The sequence below is a fragment of the Macaca thibetana genome, chromosome 7 (assembly GCF_024542745.1).
Source record: "Macaca thibetana thibetana isolate TM-01 chromosome 7, ASM2454274v1, whole genome shotgun sequence".
NCBI classification, from domain to species: Eukaryota; Metazoa; Chordata; class Mammalia; order Primates; family Cercopithecidae; genus Macaca; species Macaca thibetana.
In genome coordinates, this window is record NC_065584.1 from 40,911,774 (window position 1) to 40,931,956 (window position 20,183).

A 20,183-nucleotide genomic window follows, 5' to 3' on the forward strand; every position below is an offset into this window, starting at 1 on the left:
CTGATCCTTTGTTTTGTTTTTCAGTCAAGGAAACATTTATTTTGAGCTACTGACAGCTGTTAACAATTGAGTAAAGTATACTGCTGTGAACAAAATTTGGAGCATATCTGTTTGTCTCTACCTGATTTCTCCAGAAACTGGAAACCATTTGTGAATATTCTTCATTTATGGCAATATAGATGTTTGCATAAGTGCAATAAGAATCAGTTTTTACTTGTATTAGGACACAGCTGGAGAAACTGGTTCTTTTACCAAAGCTTTGACTGGAATGGCATGCTTTCTTTTAAGGAATCAAATGACATACAGAGCCAATAAAAACCCCCTGGGAAAACTGGTCTCATACTTTGTTTGCACAGTCCCTGTACAGTGTTCCTGACCTGTGGTAATTAAAGAACGTCACTTTCTGACAGGCCCAGTAATTCTGAGTTATCTTGGGACCTCAAGAGGACAGGAACTTACCCAACTCATCGGTATCTGAGGGTAGAAACCCATTGCTGGGCTCAGCTTTAAGAAAGTCTTGTCTGAGATTCTTTATCAAACAGAGTTCCATCAAAGCCAATTTTAAAGCCTATGTGAAAAATAATTATTCTTGCTGCACTTTACACAAATAATTAGGCCAAGTATAATAAAGTAGATCATTTTCACCATGATTTGTCTTTAGTAAAAATAGGAGACTGGAGAGAGAAAAATTATGTGTCAAGAACTATGGGACATCTGTTATTAAATTCTAGTCTCATTAGTTGTTTTTGAGTTTTTTTCCTGCAATTTAGAGTATCGCTGCTTATTCCTGTGAACCAATCAGTTATCTCTGGCTGTAGTTCAGAAGAAACAAGAGTAATGGGTAATGTAAAAATCTGAATCAGTATCCTAATTCTGGGCATGTACTGGAATCAACCACTAACTTCAGAATATCAGCTTGGTTCCAACAACTGTCCAATTCATGGAAACCCTTCTTATTTAGTTTACTTGGGATAATTTTGCTTATTTAGCTTAACTCTTGTGGAATATATTACTGTTGTACACTATGTGTAGGAATGCAGAATAAGCTTACTTAATGTTCTCTTATATTGAACACTTGTGAATTTTCCAGTTATCACCTTTTGTTGGCCCGTGACATACTAATGCTTTCTGACATCACTCCTTTTTACCCTGAATACAAGAGACCCTAATAGTCAGGCAGGAATATCATTGCCGCTCTTCAGCCTGAAGAAGTTTGTGCCTCTACAACCCTTAGGATTAAGGGTTGTCTTATAAAAGGGAGGGGGGAAATATGTCACACACGTTTGAACCAGAATGACTCCATCTTGAATAGGAAAGGTAAAATAAGGCCAAGACCTAGTGGGCTGCACTCCCAGGAGTTAAGGCACTCCTACAGGATGAGCTAGGAGGTTGGCAGAAGATACACTGTACATGTACTACTATTTCATGTACTTATTACTCTCTGCATGTCTCATAATTTTAGTTGAAAACTAGACCTGTTATGTAATATATTATAGCAACTCTGGATGCTGATTCTTCTCCTCCTCACCAGGGCTTTTTGTTGTTGTTTGCTTGTTTATTTGTTTACTGAATTGGTGATGCTATCTTAGTTAAGTCTGTTTGTACCCACTGTGAAGCTTCTGATATCATTTCTCAGCGAGCTCAGTCTAGGCACTCACACAGTTACTTAGGGATGACTGTCTGTTTTAGTAGGGCTCTCTTTATCTTTTTCTTTCCTTGATCTCTCTGTTAAGCTATCTGCCTTTTTTTGTTTTTCTACCACACTGGTTTGCTAGACTCCACTACGTTTTGGCTGATTTTTTGCACTATTGTTTTAAACAATGCCCTGGGACATAAACTGCCCCATAGTCGAATCCAATTTAACTCAAAAGAGATAGTTTTTCAGTTCAAATTTTGAGGTTGTTCTGACCCCAAGAGGACTCTTTTCAGTCAACTCTTTCTGAGACTCTTTCTGGTCAACTAGCTGGTTTAGCCTCATTTATAGATTGGTTATATACCTCCTTGGAATTGCTCATCTACCACCAAAATCTCCATTGTGTTAGAGGGTGTCCTTAGCCTTGAACTCCCCAACATTCTCTTTCAAATAAGGTCAGTTCCTTTGGGAAGATAATTGGAACAAACTGTTCTTATGAACTGCCTCTCTTTCTGAACAAAATCTCTGGGCCACTGTTCAAAGTGCTGTGTAGGTATGATAGACTATGGTCTTCTATACTCAACTCTCCTGTTGTGGATGTTCTGTTCTATAAGAAAACTGAATTAAGGGTGACTGGGGCTCCAGTATTCTAACACTGTTGAATCTGGGCTATAGCTTCCATCCTATGGAGAAGGGGTGCTGAGTAGAGCAAGGAAGTCCTGACCTCTTGGCTCCACCCATCAGAAATATAGCCACTGCAAATCAGAACTGAAGTGATGAGAAATGACAAAGGCCTGTTCACCTTAGCGACATATCATATCCCTTACTCGGGTGCTTAGGGGAGAGAAAGCCTCATACTCTAGGTCACACAGGCCCCATGAAGCTTCCATCAAGCTGACTATGAAGAAGGAATGGATCAGGTTGTGGTTAAAGTGCCACAGACTCCGTTTTACCTGATGTTTAGTGGATTTACTTTAATACATTTTTTTTTCTCATTTGCTGTTGGCCCTTGAAACAATATACAGATACTTTAAGTAGATTTTCTTTATAATTTTCATCAGTAATGCTGTTTCATTGGAGAATGAGTTCCTAGAGTTCCTCATGCACAATTTGCAGAAGTGGATCCAGTGACAACCTAATTTTTAAAAGTATCTTATATATCAATTATGTTAAAAATATAGAGAGAATTTAAAAGTAAAAATGTATAGAACAAGAGAGAAAATATTTATGGTAAAATAAAAATATATAAAGAAAATGTACCATTTAATAGAACAAAACAAAAATAGGATGACTAAAAATAATTTTAAAAGAAAGTTGGACATGGTGGCTCATGCCTGTAATCCCAGCACTTTTGGAAGGTAAGGCAGAAGTTTGAGTGCAGGAGTTTGAGACCAGCCTGGGCAATACAGTGAGACCCTCTGTCTATAAAAAACAAATAACTTTTTATTTTAATATAATTATGGATTCTCATCTAGATAGAAAAGCCCTTCAACATCTTTTCTCCAAATGTAACAACCGCAGTACAATATCACAAACAAGAAAGAGTATAATGCAATCCACCAATTGTATTTAGATTACACCAATTTTACATTTATTCATTTGTGTGTATTTACTTCTATGCAATTTTATTATGTACATATGTATATATGTGTGATCAACACCACAGTAAGACACAGAACACTTCCATCATACATATCCCTTGTAAAACACTTTTATATGCATAACAACCTTTCTTCCTATTTCTCCTCCCTAAACCTCTGACACTATTTTCCATGTGCAGAATTTTGGCATTTCAAAAACATTAGATATAAATGCAGTAATACAATATACAACTTTTTTTTTTTTTTTGAGACAGAGTCTTACTCTGTCACCCAGGCTGGAGCACAGTGGTGCAGTCCCAGCTCACTGCAACCTCAACTTCCGCCTTCCAGTTTCAACTGACTCTCCTGCCTCAGCTTCTCGAGTAGCTGGGACTACTGGGGTGCACCACCATGCCCAACTAATTTTTATATTTTTAGTAGAGACAAAGTTTCACCATGTTGGCCAGGCTGGTCTCAAACTCCTGACATCAAGTGGTCCGCCCACCTTGTCCTCTCAAATTGTTGGGATTTCAGGCGTGAGCTTTTTCATCTAGCATGTCCCTGAGATCCAACTAGAGTTCATTCTTTTTCCTTTTGATCACACAATAGTATTCCACAGTATGGATGTAATGACAGTCTGTTTAATCACTCACCCACTAAAATATATTTTAGTATTAATAGTGTCTGGTTTTGCTTACCTACCACCAAAATCTCCAGTGTGTTAGAAGGTGCCCTCAGGCTTGAGCTCCCCCACATTCTCTTTCAAATAAGGTAAATTCCTTTGAGAATATCATTGGAACAAACCAATGGCTAATGGTCATTGGAACAAACCAATGCCTAAAGATATTGAAGAACTTTTCATGTTCTTATTTGCTATCTGCATATCCTCTTCAATGAAATCTCTTCATGTATTTTGCCCATATTCTAATTAAATATATTGGTACTGCTAAGTTTGAGAGTTCTTTATAAATCATAGTTAGAAGCCCTTTGTTGGATATGCAATTTGCAAATAATTTCTCCCAGTGTGTTGAGAAGGAGTCTCATTCTGTTGCCCAGGCTGGAGTGCAGTGATGCCATTTTGGCTCACTGCAACCTCTGCCATCTGGGTTCAAGCAATTCTCCTGCTTCAGCCTCCAGAGTAGCTGGGATTACAGGCATCCACCACCATGACTGGGTAGTTTTTGTATTTTTAGTAGAGAAAAGTTTCACCATGTTGGCCAGGCTGGTCTCGAACTCCTGACCTCAGGTAATCCACCTGCCTTGGCCTTCCACAAGTGTTGGGATTACAGGAGTGTGCCACTGCGCCCGGCTTGCAGTTTTTGTTTTCATTCTTTCACAGAACAAAATTTTTATATGTTGATGAGCTCCAGTTTGTGAAACTTATATTGTATGAACCGTGCTTTTTGTGTTGAGTCTAAGGCCTCTTTGTCCAGCCCCAGGTCCTAAAGATTTTTGCTTTTTTTTTCTTCTGACAATTTTACAGTTTTATATTAAAGTCTACCATGTATTTTAAATTAATTTTGTAAAAAAGCATGAGGCGTAGACTGAAATTCTTCTTTTTTTCCTTGTCTGTTGATTTCCAATTGTTCCAGCACCATTTGTTGAAGTCTATTCTCCACTGAACTGCTTTTGCATCTTTATTAAAAACAAATTGAATATATTTGTATAAGCCTACTATAGGTTCTCTATTCTGTTTCATTGATTTATGTTTTTATTTCTCTGCCAATACTATACCATCTTGAATACTGTAGATACAGAATGAAACTTCCATTGGGTAGAGTTATTCTTTCCACTTTATTCTTTCTAAAAATTGTCTTAGCTGTTCTAGGTTTTGTGTTTTTTCATATACTTTTAGAATAAATTTATACAATTTTATAGCCACAAAACACTTGCCGGGATTTTGATAGGTATAGCATTAAATTTACAGTTCAATTAGGGGAGAAGTGACATCATTACTATGTTGAATTTTTCAATATGTGAACACAGAATGTGTCTTTATTCAAGTGTCCTTTTATTTATTTATTGTTTGGCAGTTTTTGCTTAAGGATAGCATATGTGTGCTTGTAAGTTTGTATCTAGATATTTTCTTTTCTTTTGAACAATTGTAAATGGTGTTATTTTAAATTTCAGTTTCCAAATGTTTGTTTATAGTATATAGAAATCCAATTGAGTTATTTTCCTTTTTGTGTTTATCTTATATGCCACAAAGCAGCTAAAATTACTTATTCTTATAGTAATATTTTCCTATGCATATAATTGAGTGGTTTGCAAACAGGGAGTTTTATTTCTTACTTTCTAATCTATGTGCTTTTAGCACATATTCTTGCCTTACTGTGCTACCTAGCATTTCTAGTACTATGTTGAATAAAAGTAGTGAGAGAAGATATTATTGCTTTGTTTCCAATTTTTGAAGGAAAACATTCTTTCACCATCTCTGTTATCTATAGGTTTTCTCTAGATGCTCTTAATCAAGTTAAGGTCCCATCTAGTCCTAGTTTGCTGAGAGTTCTTATTATGAATGGGTTTTGAATTTTATCAAAAGCTATTTTTGCATCAATTAATATGATCCTTTGATTTTTCATCTTCAGCTCATTGACATGGTAGATTAGATTTATTGTTTTTCTACTACTGAAGTAGTTTTCTGTATATTTCAAATAAATCTCAAATGGTCACGGCACTTAATTCTTTTTATACATTGTTGGATTTAATTGAAATACTTTATTGAGGATTTTAGTTTGTAAGAGATATTGGTTTTCCATTTTCTTTGTTTGCACTGTCTTTCTCTGTTTTTGGTACTGATGTTATACTAGACTTATGAAAAGTATTTCCTCATTTTTTATCTTTTGGAGGAGATTGAGTAAAATTGACAATAATTCTTTCTTAAATATTTGGTAGAATTCTCCAGCGAAACCAAAAAGAAAGTCCTGAGGCTTTCTTTTTCAGGAAATTTTTCATTATGAATTTAAGTTATTTAATGGCTTTTATACCATGTAGATTGTCCATTTCATTTTGGTTTTAGAAGTTTGTCATTTTCGAGGAATTGGTCCATTTCTGCCAAGTTGTACAATTTACGGTCATGAGGTTTTTAACATTATTACCTAATTATTCTTTTAATGAATAGAAGATCTGTAGTAATACTCCTTGTTTCATTCATGACATTGGTGATTGGGCCCTTTCTCCTTTATCTTTGCAATTTAGCAAGAGGTTTACCAATTTCTTTGAGCTTTATAAACAAGCAGATTTTATTTCACTGATTATTGTTTTCCTGTTTTCAATTTTATTTATTTCAATACTTAAATATATTTTGCTCTTCTTTTCTCCTAGTTTCTGGAGGAAGAAACTTAGATTACTGATTTGAGAACTTTCCTCTTCTCTTAATGTCTGCATTGCATATAATTTTTCCTCTCAGCCCTGCTTTCACTGCTTTCCAGATTTTTTGATGTTATATTTTCATTTTTCATTTGATTGTGCAAATTTTTAAAATTTCATTTGAGACGTCTTATTTGATTATTTACTAGAGTATATTTTAATTTCCTCTTGCATATATTAGAGCTTTTCCTGATATTTTTCTGTTTTTTTTTTTTTTTCCTGGTTTGGTTCTATTATGGTCAGAGGACATATTCTGCACAATTTCAGTTGTTAAGTACTGTTTTGGTTTATGACTAAGAATACGGTTTTCCAAGGTAAATGTTTCATGTGTCCTTGAAAAAAATGTGTGTTGTTTAATTTTAGGTGGAACATTCTGTATATTTCAGTTTTTAGCACACATACTTTTAAGATCGCTGCTTTCCTGGTAGATTGAGCCTTTCACAGTATGGGATGTCGTCTGTCTCCAGAATTTTTCTTGTTCCGAAGTCTACTTGGTCTGATATTAATATAGTCACTAATGCTTTTTAAATTTTATTTATTTACTTATTTTTGAAATGGAGTCTCACTCTGTCACTTAGGCTGGAGTGTGGTGGTGCGATCTCGGCTCACTGCAACCTCCGCCTCCTGGGTTCAAGCAATTCTCCTGTCTCAGCCTCCCGAGTCGCAGGGACCACAGGCATGCGCCACCATGCCCAGCTAATTTCTGTACTTTTAGTAAGGACAGGTTTCACCATGTTGGCCAGGCTGGTCTAGAACTCCTGACCTCACGTGATCCACCCGCCTCCACCTCCGCAAAGGCTAGGATTACAGGTGTAAGCCACTGTGCCCAGTCCACTCCTGCTTTTTTTTTTTTAAATTTATTTTCACACATACATCTTTTGCCATCCTTCTGTATCCTATTGCTTACTACCTACTTATGTCATTCTTTTTGAAATTAGTTTCTTTAGAATGGCATTTATTGGATCATTTTTAAAAAATCTATTCTGTCAAAATCTGTCTTTTAATTGGCATATTTAGGTTATTTATATTTAAGGTAAGTATTAAGACCATAGGCCTTAAGTCTGCATTTTATTATCTATTTTCTGTTTTTGTCTTGTTTCTTTTTTCTGTTTTTATCTGCTTGCTTACTGTGAATCACTTACATACTTTTTAGAATTCTACCTTTATTTATAGCGTTTTGAGTATATTGCTTTGTATACTTATCTTGGTGGTTGTTCTGAGTATTACAATATACATATATAACTTACCACAATCTATCAGTACTGACATTTTATCATTCCAAGTGCAATATAGAAATCTTACCTCCATTTAGGCAACTTTACCCTTCCACATTTTAAATATGATTGTGTTAAGTATGTACATATATGGAGTACCATATTATATAGTATTATAATTGTGATTTTAAAAATTATAAGAAAATACAATCTCTTGTATTGACCCATTCTGCTGTTCTCCCCTTTCTGAAGTTTCAGGCCTTTTTCTATTACTTCCTTTTTCCTTAAAGAATTTATTTATCCATTCTTTCAGAGTGGCTTTCTAGAGACAAATTCTTTTAGTTTTCTCGTTTGAGTATGTCCTTACTCATTCTTGAAGAATAACTTAATTGAATATGGCACTTGTAGTTGACAGTTCTTTTTTCCAGCACTTGAAAAATGTTGTGCCACTTCGGTCTGTTGCCCCTTGTGAGTTTTCTATATTGGTGATGGTATTTCTCAGTTCTATAATTTTCATTTGGTTCCTTTTATAATTTTTATTTATTTGGCAAGATTTTCTATTTTTTCATTTTTAAAGAGAATTCATAGTTGCTTGTTGAAGCATTTTTATAATAGGTGCTTTAAAATCTTTGTCAGATAATTTCAACACCTGAATCTTCTTTGTGTCAGTGTCAGTAGACTGTTCTTTTCTCACTCATGCTGTGATTTTCCTTGTTCTTGGTCTGATGACGGATATTTTTATTGTCACCTAGGACATCTGGTGTTTTATATTTGGAATTATTTAATCATTTTTAGCAGATGTCTCCCATGTTGCAATGTAACATGAGGGCCTTATGGACATGTATGGTCAGCTTCTGCAAGGTCTCACTGACACAACTCTGGCAAAAGTGAAGCACTGATTCACACTGTTTAATTGAGGACTGTAAGGTAGAAGTACAGCTCCCCTCTTGGCTCTGCTGAGATCTTTCTAGTGAAAGTTGACATTACCTTGCTCCGTTGTTGATACCAAGTAGGGGCGCATGCTAATACCAAGGGTGGGGGAGAGTAGATGGTTGACTCATATTGTGAGCAGAAGTACCAATAGCCCCACCTTGCTTAGTCTTGTTGATACAGCTGGGGGTAGAGGTTTGCCTGTCTGCCAGGCCTTCCTTACATGGGAAAGGAAAGGTGAAACAGTAGTGACTAGCTCTACTTTGTGCTGCCTTGTTAAGTCTCACTGCTACTGAATGGGGATGGCGGCTCAGCTTATCACTGGACTCCACTGATACTACCCTGCTGGGAAAATTGGAGCACAGCTTGTTTCCACCGGGCTGGTGACAGATCAACTTCTGCTTGGTTTCAACTTTAATATAGCCAGGAAATCAGAGTGACATCTGCTCTGCCGGGTGAAAGATGGAAGAATAGCTCCCTACTCAGCCCTGCTGCCACCACCAGGTGAGGGATTCAGAACTATGCCACTTACTTCTGTGGGATGGCAGGGGGTGATGTGGAGTATCAGCTGCCGGCTTGACTCAACTGAAACTATAAGGGAACTAAATAGTTTTCCCATTGGTGCTTAGCTGTAGTAGGGCAAATATTGCTGAAAAGCCATTCTTGCCTCTTAGGTGAGCCTTGTCCTGGTCTGTTGGCTAAACAGATAGGCTTTTGTAGGGGCATTTTTTGTTTGTGCCATCCGTTGGTGGTTCCAGGTTGAAGGCTTTCTTCAGTATCCTCTCCAGAATATACATGAGATAATAAGGAAACCCAAATAACTCACTGCATGTCATTTCTTAATTCCTGAGGTTCCCAGGTAGTCTGCCTTCTTCTTTCCATCTTTCAGAATCTTTCTTTTCTTTCTTTCTTTTTTTTTTTTGAGACGTAGTCTCGCTTTGTTGCCCAGGCTGGAGTGCAGTGGTCCCATCTTGGCTCGCTGCAAGCTCCGCCTCCCAGGTTCATGCCATTCTCCTGCCTCAGCCTCCCGAGTAGCTGGGACTACAGGTGCCCGCCACCATGCCCGGCTAATTTTTTTGTATTTTTAGTAGAGACGGGGTTTCACCGTGTTAGCCAGTTTGGTCTTGATCTCCTGACCTCGTGATCCGCCCGCCTCAGCCTCCCAAAGTGCTGGGATTACAAGCGTGAGCCACTGCACCTGGCCCAGAATCTTTCTATGTTTATTTTATAATGCCTAGGCATTTTTAGTAGTAACAAGAAGGATCTGGAAGGAATCAAGCTACTCCATCTTGGCTGGAACTGGAAGTCTCCTCAGCAGGAATACTTTTGAAAAACGACAGAGATATTATGATGTTATCTGGAGCAATCAATACATGAGCCAATAAAACAAAAAAGAAAAACACAGGACCTTTCCTACTATGCTAAAAAAGCACTATAATCAAAACCATACAGGCTGAGAAAAGAATAAATAGATTAATGGAACAGAAGTTCAGGAAAAGAGAGACTTATGTATGTTTGTGTCCTAAATTGGAAAATTTAGTATATGATACATGAGGCAATTCAAACCAGTGGGGAAAAAATCGTATTTTTCATTAAGAATTATCCCTCAGGACTTTTCCCATGGGCTGGAAAAACAAAGACACATTTTAAAAATATTATATCAGTTTAGTCATCTCACATATAAATAAAACCTATACTAATATATGTTGCAGATAGATTAAAGAATATTTAAATATATCTATTTAAAATAAATGCATTCAAGATGGTAGTGTAAATCGGCATAACTACTTTAAAAAAGTGAGATTTCATTCAGGAAAGTTGAAGATACATGTTTCTTAATACCCAGGAATTCCACTCTTCAGTATACACTTCAGAGAAACCTATACATGAGTACTAGGATGCTCTTACAATAATGTTTATAGCATCACTTTTCATAATTGTCACAAATGGAAACAAGCTAAATATTCAACAGTAGGATGTCTCAGTGATCTGTGGTACATGGTGTATTTTACAATTAAACAAAGACGTTAGTTACAGTCAATAACATGAATGAATCCTACAAAAAGGGATAAAAAAGCAAGACACAAAAAAACTGCATACAGTATGATTCAATTCATATGAAGTTCAAAGACAGCAAACATAAATTGTAATGTTTAGGGATGTGTATATAGGTGGTAAAACGGAACAAAAGCAAGGAATTGATAATGATAAAAATCATAATGTAGGCCAGGCGCGGTGGCTCACGCCTGTAATACCAGCACTTTGGGAGGCCGAGACGGGTGAATCACTTGAGGTCAGGAGGTTCGAGACAAGCCTGGCCAACACAGCGAAACCCTGTCTCTACTAAAAATACAAAAATTAGCTGGGTGTGGTGGTGCATGCCTATAATTCCAGCTACTCGGGAAGCTGAGGCAGGAGAATTGCTTGAACCTGGGAGGCAGAGGTTGTAGTGCACTGAGATCACGCCACTGCACTCAAGCCCGGTTGACAGAGACTCCGTATCAAAAAAAAAAAAAAAATCAGAATAGTGGTTACATCTAGGGTGAAAAAGGGACTTCTGATTGGGCCACGAATTTATTCATTCTTTATATGGCTAAGGGCTAAGAATCCATTCACTGTTTTGAAGTGATTTACTACAATCAATAAATATATGTTTAATTAAAAAAATTTATGAACTAGATAATTTCTGGTGCTAAAAAACTGTGAAAGATTCCCACATCTGCCAAAATGTGATTTATGTTTAATCAGTCATATTATTTTAATAGCAAAAATACATATGCATATTTATTTTATACATGGTATATACTATAGATAGTGTATCAAATTCAAACTCAATTGCTCTGTTTAGACAATTTAAGATTACTCAGATACTACACAACTGAATGAACATTACATCCGTATGCTTCACATTCCTTTCAGTCAAAACAAAAATGATTATAATTGATTTTAGCTGAAAATGCTAATGTGCCATCAAATATTAGTGAAATGTTTTAGAAGAGTTTTTCTTTGAGTACTCTGAAAGCAAGATGAATTCCTCATTTTTTTTTTATGCCTCAAGCCTCAAACTCTCTGAAGTTATTTTAGATATAATACCAGTAATCGATGGAAAAATTATGTTACCTATCATCCATGAATCCTGCTTTTTTTTTTTAAAGGAATCTCCTGAGGGATAACTCTTACAACTCTAAAATAAAAAAAGCATGCACAATGAAAAAAAACTGATTCCTTTAGGAAAAAAATCACTATTTAAAAATAGGCAACATTCCTGCTAATTAAACTAATTAAAGAATATATTAATACTCTGCCTTTAGGGTAAGTCTTCTTTAAGGCTGCATCTTCAACCCAATTTTAATAACTCATATAACTTTTCTGTGAGATTCCATTCACTGACTAGCATGTCCTCAATTAACTCTCCTGTATGAGGACAAACCTTAATATCAATTACTAGATTGTATTTCTCTTCTGAGTTCCAGGCTGATTTATCCAATGACTTATTGGATATTTGGTAATCTGAGAGGGACCTCAAACTCAGTAAGTCCAAAACATCCTTTTTCCTATTAATAATATTCTGTCTCCAAAACATCCTTTTTAAGTTAACAGCAACACCATCTACTCAATTTCCCAAGCCAGAAATCTGAGTCAATCTTTCCATTTTCCCCTAAACATCCAATAAATTATCAAGTATTTTTGATTCTACTTTCTTAAATAATATTTTTCAAATCTTGTTTTCTTCTCTAGCCTCACTGTCAATGCTTAAGTTCAGGTTCTAATCATTTTGTGCCTACATTCCTGCAACCTGGTCTCCTTCCATCTAGGTAAAACCTCTTCTCTGCTAAAATCATTTTTCTTACTCATCATAGTAAGGCTTTAAAAAAGTACCAAAATGATTATGTTACTTTCTTCCTTAAAAATCACATAAAGGAATCCCATAATTTTCAGGATCAAAACCAAACTTCTTAACATGGGATAAAGGCCTGCTTCCAGCCCTTTATCTTACCAGTCTTTATTTATACCCTATAATCCGGTATCCTATTATTTCATGTTTATGCTTCTGTATAAAACTCCAATTTCCTGGGGGTTACCTCTTGGAAACCTGATTTACTTTTTCCAATGTCCAGGTGTCCCTCCTGTGTATTTCCATAAAACTCTTGGTTTACCTTCATCAGTTAACACATACTTTAATTGTATTATCAGAGAGGGTGCCTTTATAATACGTAATTTCAATTCAATATTCTTTACATAAATGTAGCTTAATTATTTATATATTTATTAATTGCTTAAAGTTTCTAGAGTTCAATTTTTGAGTCATTATAAAATGTATTTCAAGAAGTAATATCCTCATGCTTTTCCAACCCTTTAACAACACTTGATATTTTTAGAAGTCATTATTGAATGTCAAAAAAAATCTTTATTCATTTCAATTTCCTCATATGAAAAATGAGAGACCTGGATTAGACCTAAAGTTCCTCCTAGCTAAAATATTTTATGAGTTCACACAAAGTTGGAATAAATTTCTTGAAAAATTTTTTAAAGCTAGAATATTAATTACCACATTAATTTCTGATGTTGACCATACATTAGAACGCTTGGCATATTGAAGCTAATAGTGTATCATATAATGGATCAATGGGCTTACTCGATTTAAAAATAATGCAAACAAATTACAAGATTTTTTCTTTTTAAAAATGTCCCTTGAGGCCAGGTGCAGTGGCTCACCCTTAATCCCAGCACTTTGGAAGGCCGAGGTGGGTGGATCACCTGAGGTCAGGGGTTCAAGACAATCCTGGCCAACTTGGCAAAAACCTGTCTCTACTAAAATAAAATTTAAAAAAAATATTAGCCGGGTGTGGTGGCACGTGCCTATAATTCAAGCTACTCAGGAGGCTGAGGCAGGATAATCACTTGAACCCAGGAGGTTGGAGGTTGCAGTGAGCTGAGATCATGCCACTGCACTGCAGCCTGGGTGACAGAGCGAGACTCTGTCTCAAAAAAAAAAAAAAAAAAAAAAAAAAAAAAAAGTCCCTTGAGTCATAGAATAATTATTTTGAATTGAATTTGAATTTACTGAAAGATTTGAATTTATTGAACTTGATATTGAAAAGTTTAATCAAATCAAGCTTAATGATTTGTTGAGATCTTTACATGTCATTGTTAACATTTAACCAGTATTGTTTATCCTTCATTATTACTATCCAATTATTCAATCTTGCTTTTGAAAAAAACAATACATTATGTTAGGAGATTAATATTCCATAAGACTTGGTAAAATGTTAGAGACAGAAGAATGTCATAATGCTCTTTTTTAAAGAGTAAGTCAATTTTTCATTACTGTAATGTAAATTTTCAGTTGAAATTGGCATACTGTGTTTTCAAAGGAACCCAGAAAAATATGTACTAAAAGACAGATATTATTTAAAAGTGTTGAAGACTTATAGGGAAAAGAAATTGCAACAAGATAAAAAGATAACCCATTATGCACACCAATGCTTATATACAGTGTTTTCATATGTAGATTTTTAATGAACTGCACAGGAAAGGGTTCCTTTTTGATTCTCCTAATATTTTAGTCAGAAATTCATTGCAAATAGCAGATAAGTCTGATGGTGATTATCTGATATATATAAATTTTTAATTCAACAACGATAACTTAGAATTAAATAATATTCTAACATAGCCAAAGATCAATGGCATAAAGAAAAAGCAATTCTTCCCCACCCCTCATCAAGATGCTAAGTCTTTGTAGAGGTGAAAAACGCCATACTATACCTTGATTTCTTCTATTTCGTCTGGTACTATCTTGTATGCTGATATAGTCCCACCCAACCTGAAATTAGAAGAAGAAAATATTCTCAAAACCAGCAATAGTGTTTTAAAAGTATAAAAGATTTCTGCCATTACTATCAGAATGCTACCAATAACTCTCAGTATTCACCCCAACAACCATGGAGGAAAAACAAACATTTTGTGCATACATTTTCCATGTATTAGTTTAAAAGAGGTAGATAATGAATGACTACCAAAAGAGAAAATATTGTTGATTTTTACCCATAACTAAACTCCTCTTATTGATGACTTTAATAATGCTGAAACTGTCACTTTTACTGCTGTATTCTGTCACAGCTAACATGCATCAGGAACTGACAGCAAACATGTTTGACTTTTTTAAGAAAGAAATCATAGCTTTTTACTTTTTATAGTAGCTTTAGGTTTACAGAAAAATAGAGCAGAAGAGCATTCACATATTCCCGCCCTCCCTTCTCCATGACTTTGTTTCCCTTGTTATTAACATCTTGCATTAGTGTGGTACATGTGCTACAACTGGTGAACGAACATTGATTTTGCTCCTTTTTTCAAGTAATTTGAACCGGGAGTCAGAGAGATTTGTGTGCCCAGCACTGTCCAAGGGGAAGAGATGAAAATTTGGGAGTTACAGATAATTTAATCCTTAAAGACAGTGATGCCATTATATGTCATATTCACCTGTTTGAAATATTTTTTAGAAAGCAACTAAGCTTCATATAAGATCATGTGCTAGGTATGTATCATATATTATCTAATTTAATCCTTGCAATTCTCTCTATTATAAAAATGGGGAAATTGAGACAGGAACATTCAGTAATTTTTCTTAAGCAACTGAAGGAACTAGCAAATGAATGAGTTGAGATGTACAAAAGTGTAAAATATACACCAGATTTTGAATACTTAGTATGAAAAACAGAATAATTTTAATATATTGACTACATGTTAAAATAACATTTTAGACATATTGGGTTAAATATATTATTAAAGTTAATTTCATCTGTTTCTTTTCACTTTTTAAAATGTGGCTACTTAGAAACTTTAAAATTACATACAGGGTTGTGGCTCCTATTACATCTCTATCAGGTACTCTAGGCTAATACACTCCAAATTACCTAACTGCCTTTGTTCTAATTCAGTGCTTACCAAGGAACCTTCTGATTACTTATCTAAGCTTGTAAGCACCTCAGTAAGAAAAAAAGGAGTATCATACGTAAGAGACTTATGTATTATGGACCCTTTAGGATATCTCCTCTCCCAAATGTAAAATAATAAATACCATTCTGGTTTCCATTAAAAAAAAAATTCCAACCAAATGATTTGTATTAAATATGCATTAAAACTCTTTAATATTTATTACCACTTATTCTTACTAAAGAAACTAGTGTTCAAATCTTTTTTTTTTTTTTTTTTTTTTTTGAGACAGAGTCTTACTATGTCACCAGGCTGGAGTGCAGCGGCGTGATCTCGGCTCACTGCAACCCCGCCTCCCAGGTTCAAGCGATTCTCCTGCCTCAGCCTCCCGAGTAGCCGGGATTACAGGCACGCGCCACCACGCCAGCTAATTTTTGTATTTTTAGTAGAGACAGGGTTTCACCATGTTGGCCAGGATGGTCTTGATCTCCTGACCTCGTGATGCCTCCGCCTCAGCCTCCCAAAGTGCGTATCCAAATCTTGATTTGAGAATTATTTCTTACACTTAAAATACCATGATTAAATGGTGGAAACACAAATGAATTTTAACTTAATTCACTTCATATGAGGTATACCAGTAATGTAACAAACAAGATCATAGTAAGATAGCTATAAGATCAAGTGGCTAAATAATGGAGGAAACTTGGAGGAATTCCATATTATGCTGAACATAGAAATGAGAAAGAAGATGAAAGCTGAGGTAAAAACGAGAAAAAATCCCAGAATATAGAAACAATCTAGAAAAAAACTAATAGAAACAAGTGAGACATATACATTATTAAAAATACCTGTTCACTAATAAACCTACTTCAGCCCATCATTTCTTTCCATTACCTGACTATAACCAAAATAAGGAAAACTTTACCAACTAGTAGTTTTTACCTTTGAACTGATTTCTGAAAATGACATTTCTATTTTCATGACTTCATTAAGCACAGATAGTTTAATATGCTATCAGTATTGCACAGTTACTGCACTGAGGCCTAGATAATAACTCACTCCAAATTTTATGTTCTTTCTATTATATTACAGTGTCCTTCTCATTGTTGAAGAAAGAATTCACTCTGGCGTAAAATATAGTTCTATTTTACTCTAGTCAATATATAAAAATAGTATTACATTGGCAGTGATAGTGGTAGTAATAGTTGAAATACTACACATAAATATATATATATATATATACACACACATTTTTTTTTTTTTTTTGAGACAGAGTCTTGCTCTGTTGCCCAGGGTGGAGTGCAGTGGTGCGATCTCAGCTCACTGCAACCTCCGCCTCCTGGGTTCAAGCGATTCTCCTGCCTCAGTCTCCTGAGTAGTTGGGACTACAGGCACATGCCACCACACCTGACTAATTTTTATATTTTTAGTAGAGACGAGGTTTCACCATGTTGATCAAGATGGTCTCATCTCCTGACCTCATGACCCACCTGCCTTGGCCTCCCAAAGTGCTGGGATTACAGGCAGGAGCCATCACGTCCAGCTGCATTTTGACCATTTTGAAGTGTGCAATTCAGTGGCATTAAATACATTCACAGTATTGTATATCATTACTATTTCCAAAACGTTTGCATCACTCAAAACAGAAACTGTAAACATTAAGCAGTAATTCTTCATTTACCTCCCACCCCAGCTCCTGGTAACCTCTAATCTACTTTCTGTTTCTGCGAATTTGCCTGTTCTAGACACGTGACGTAAGTAGAATCATTCAACATTTGTCCTATTGTGTCTGGTTTATATCATTAAGCATAATGTTTTCAAAATTCTTTCATGTTGTAACATGTAGCAGAACTTTATTCCCTTTTATGGCTGAATAATACTTCATTACATATGCACACTACATTTTATTTATCCATTCAGCTGTTAATGGATGCTTGGATTGTTTCCATCTTTTGGCTATTGTGAATGATGTTATGATGAATATGGGCATATAAGTGTCTGTTTGAGTCCCTCTTTTTAAGTTTTTGGGGAATATACCTAGGAGGTAGAGTTGCTTTGTCATTCTATGTCTAGCTTTCTGAGAAACCACCAAGTTGTTTTTCACAGTGGCTGTATTATATATTCCTATGAGCAATATATGAGGGTCCAATTTCCACATCCTTGTCAAAGTTGTTATATTCATTAAATGGCCATCCTAGTGGGTGTGAAGTAGCCTCTCATTGTGGCTTGAATTTGCATTTCTCTAATGACTAGTGATGCTGAGGATCTTTTTATCTTTTACTGGACATTTGTGTTATCGTTGGATAACAAGTCCTCTACCCATTTAAAATTTGTTTTTTTTGTAGTTGTTGAGTTGTTCAAGTTCTTTACATATTCTGAATTTTAAACCCTTATCAGATATATGGTTTTAAAATATTTCTCCCATTCTATAGGTTGTCTTTTCACTTTCTTGATAATGTTGTTTGATGCACAAAACTTAAATTCTGACGAAGTCTACTTCATCTATTTTTTTCTTTTGTTGCTCATGTTATTGGTGTCATATATACAAATCCACTGCCAAACCCAAGGCAATAAAGATTTATCCCTGTTTTCTTCAAAGAGTTTTATGGTTTTAGCTCTTGTATTTAGGTCATTAATCCATTTAGAGTTCATTTTTCTATATGGTGTGAGGTATGGTTTCAAGTTATTTATTTTCCATGTTAAAATTTGGTTGTTGAGGAAATTTCCTTTCTCAAAGCTATGGTCACAGTTTTGACTTGGCACCCTTGTCAAAATTCAATTGGCCACAGATGCATGGGTTCATTTCTATATCTTCAGTTGTATTCCATTGGTCTATAGGTCTTTATGTCAATACCAGGCTGTCTTGATTAGTCTAAGCTTTGAAGCTGGGAAGTGTGAGTGTGCCAATATTGTCCTTTTTCAAAACTGTCTTGACTACTTGGGACACCTTGAAATTTTAGGGACCTCATAGAAATTTTAGGTTTGGCTTTTCCATTTCTGAAAAAAAAAATGACTACTAGAATATTGATAGGAACTATATTGAGTCTGTAGATAACTTTGGGTAGTAGACATTTTAAAAATATTAACTTGGTCAGGCATGGTGGCTCATGCCTGTAATCCCAGCACTTTGGGAGGTCGAGGCGGACAGATCACGAGGACAGGAGATAGAGACCATCCTGGCTAACAGGGTGAAAACTGTGTCTCTACTAAAAATACAAAAAATTAGCTGGGTGTGGTGGCGGGCACCTGTAGTCCCAGCTACTCGGGAGGCTGAGGCAGGAGAATGGTGTGAACCCCGGAGGCAGAGTTTCAGTGAGCCAAGATGGCGCCACTGCACTCCAGCCTGGGCAACAGAGCCAGACTCCGTCTCAAAAAACAAACAAAAAAATCAACTCTTTCATTCCATAAACATGAGATACTTTTCCACTTATTTAGGTCTTCTTTAATTTCCTTCAGCAATATTTTGTAATTTTCAATGTCTTTCACCTCCTTGGTTAAATTTATTTCAAGGGATTTTCAGATGCTATTTTAAATGGAATAGTTTTTATTTCCAGTTTGGATTTATTGCTGGTATATAGAAACACAAATGATTTTTGTGTACTCAGCTTGTATCCTGCAACTTTGCTGAACTCATTTATTGGCTCTAGTAGCTTTCTTGTGATAAAAAACGTTTTATATGTAGCAGCATGTTATCTGTGAACAGACATAGTTTTACTTCTTCCTTTCCAATGTAGATGCCTTTTTTTCTTTGTCTGCCTGTTCTGACTAGAACCTGCAGTACAATGGTGAACAGCAATAGTGAAAACAAGAATATCTGCCTTGTTCCTGATATAAGGAGAAAACCTTTTTCTCATCACTGAGTATAATGATGTTAGCTGTGGGCTTTTCATAGGTGCCTACTTATCATGTTAAGGAAATTCCCTTCTTTTCTTGGTGTTCTACATGTTTTTACCATAGAAGTGTGTTGTTGGATTTTTGTTAAGTTTTTTGTTTGTCAAATAAGATGATCATGTTTTTTGTTTTCATTCATTCTATTAACATAGTATATTACAGTAATTGATTTTCTTATGTTGAACCACTCTTGCATTCCTGGTATATTCCTAATTGGTCATAGTATATAATCCTTTTAATATGCTGTTGCATTCCGTTTGCTAGTGTTTTCGCATCTATATTCACAAGGGATACTGATATGTAATTTTCCTTTCTTGTGATGTGTTAATCTGGCTTTGGTAGCAAAGTAATGCTGGCCTCACAGAATAAGAAAGCATTCTCTCCTCTTATATGTTTCAGAAGAGTTTAGGACAGACTGGTGTTAACTCTTTTGGGTAATTCATTGGTTTCTAAGAATTTGTCCATTTTATCTAAATTATCTAATTTGTTGGCATACAATTGTACATAGTATTCTCTTATAATCCTTTTTATTTCTGTAAGATCAGTAGTAATGTTCCCACTTTAATTTCTGATTTTAGTGTTTGATCTTCTCAATTTTTCCCTAAGTCAACCTGGCTAACAGTTTGTCAATTT

The 20,183-nt window shown here is 35.4% G+C and overlaps 1 protein-coding gene across 20 annotated transcripts in view; it reads right to left on the reverse strand.

Annotated features, from left to right (window-relative positions):
- The window catches only part of GPHN (gephyrin), a 736,147-nt gene that overhangs the window by 405,539 nt on the left and 310,425 nt on the right, over positions 1-20,183 (reverse strand). For all 20 annotated transcript variants that reach the window (XM_050797033.1, XM_050797030.1, XM_050797026.1 and 17 more), the window contains one exon: positions 14,493-14,550. In XM_050797033.1, coding sequence (XP_050652990.1) covers positions 14,493-14,550 — 58 coding nt within the window. The remainder of the gene's footprint in view (positions 1-14,492; positions 14,551-20,183) is intronic.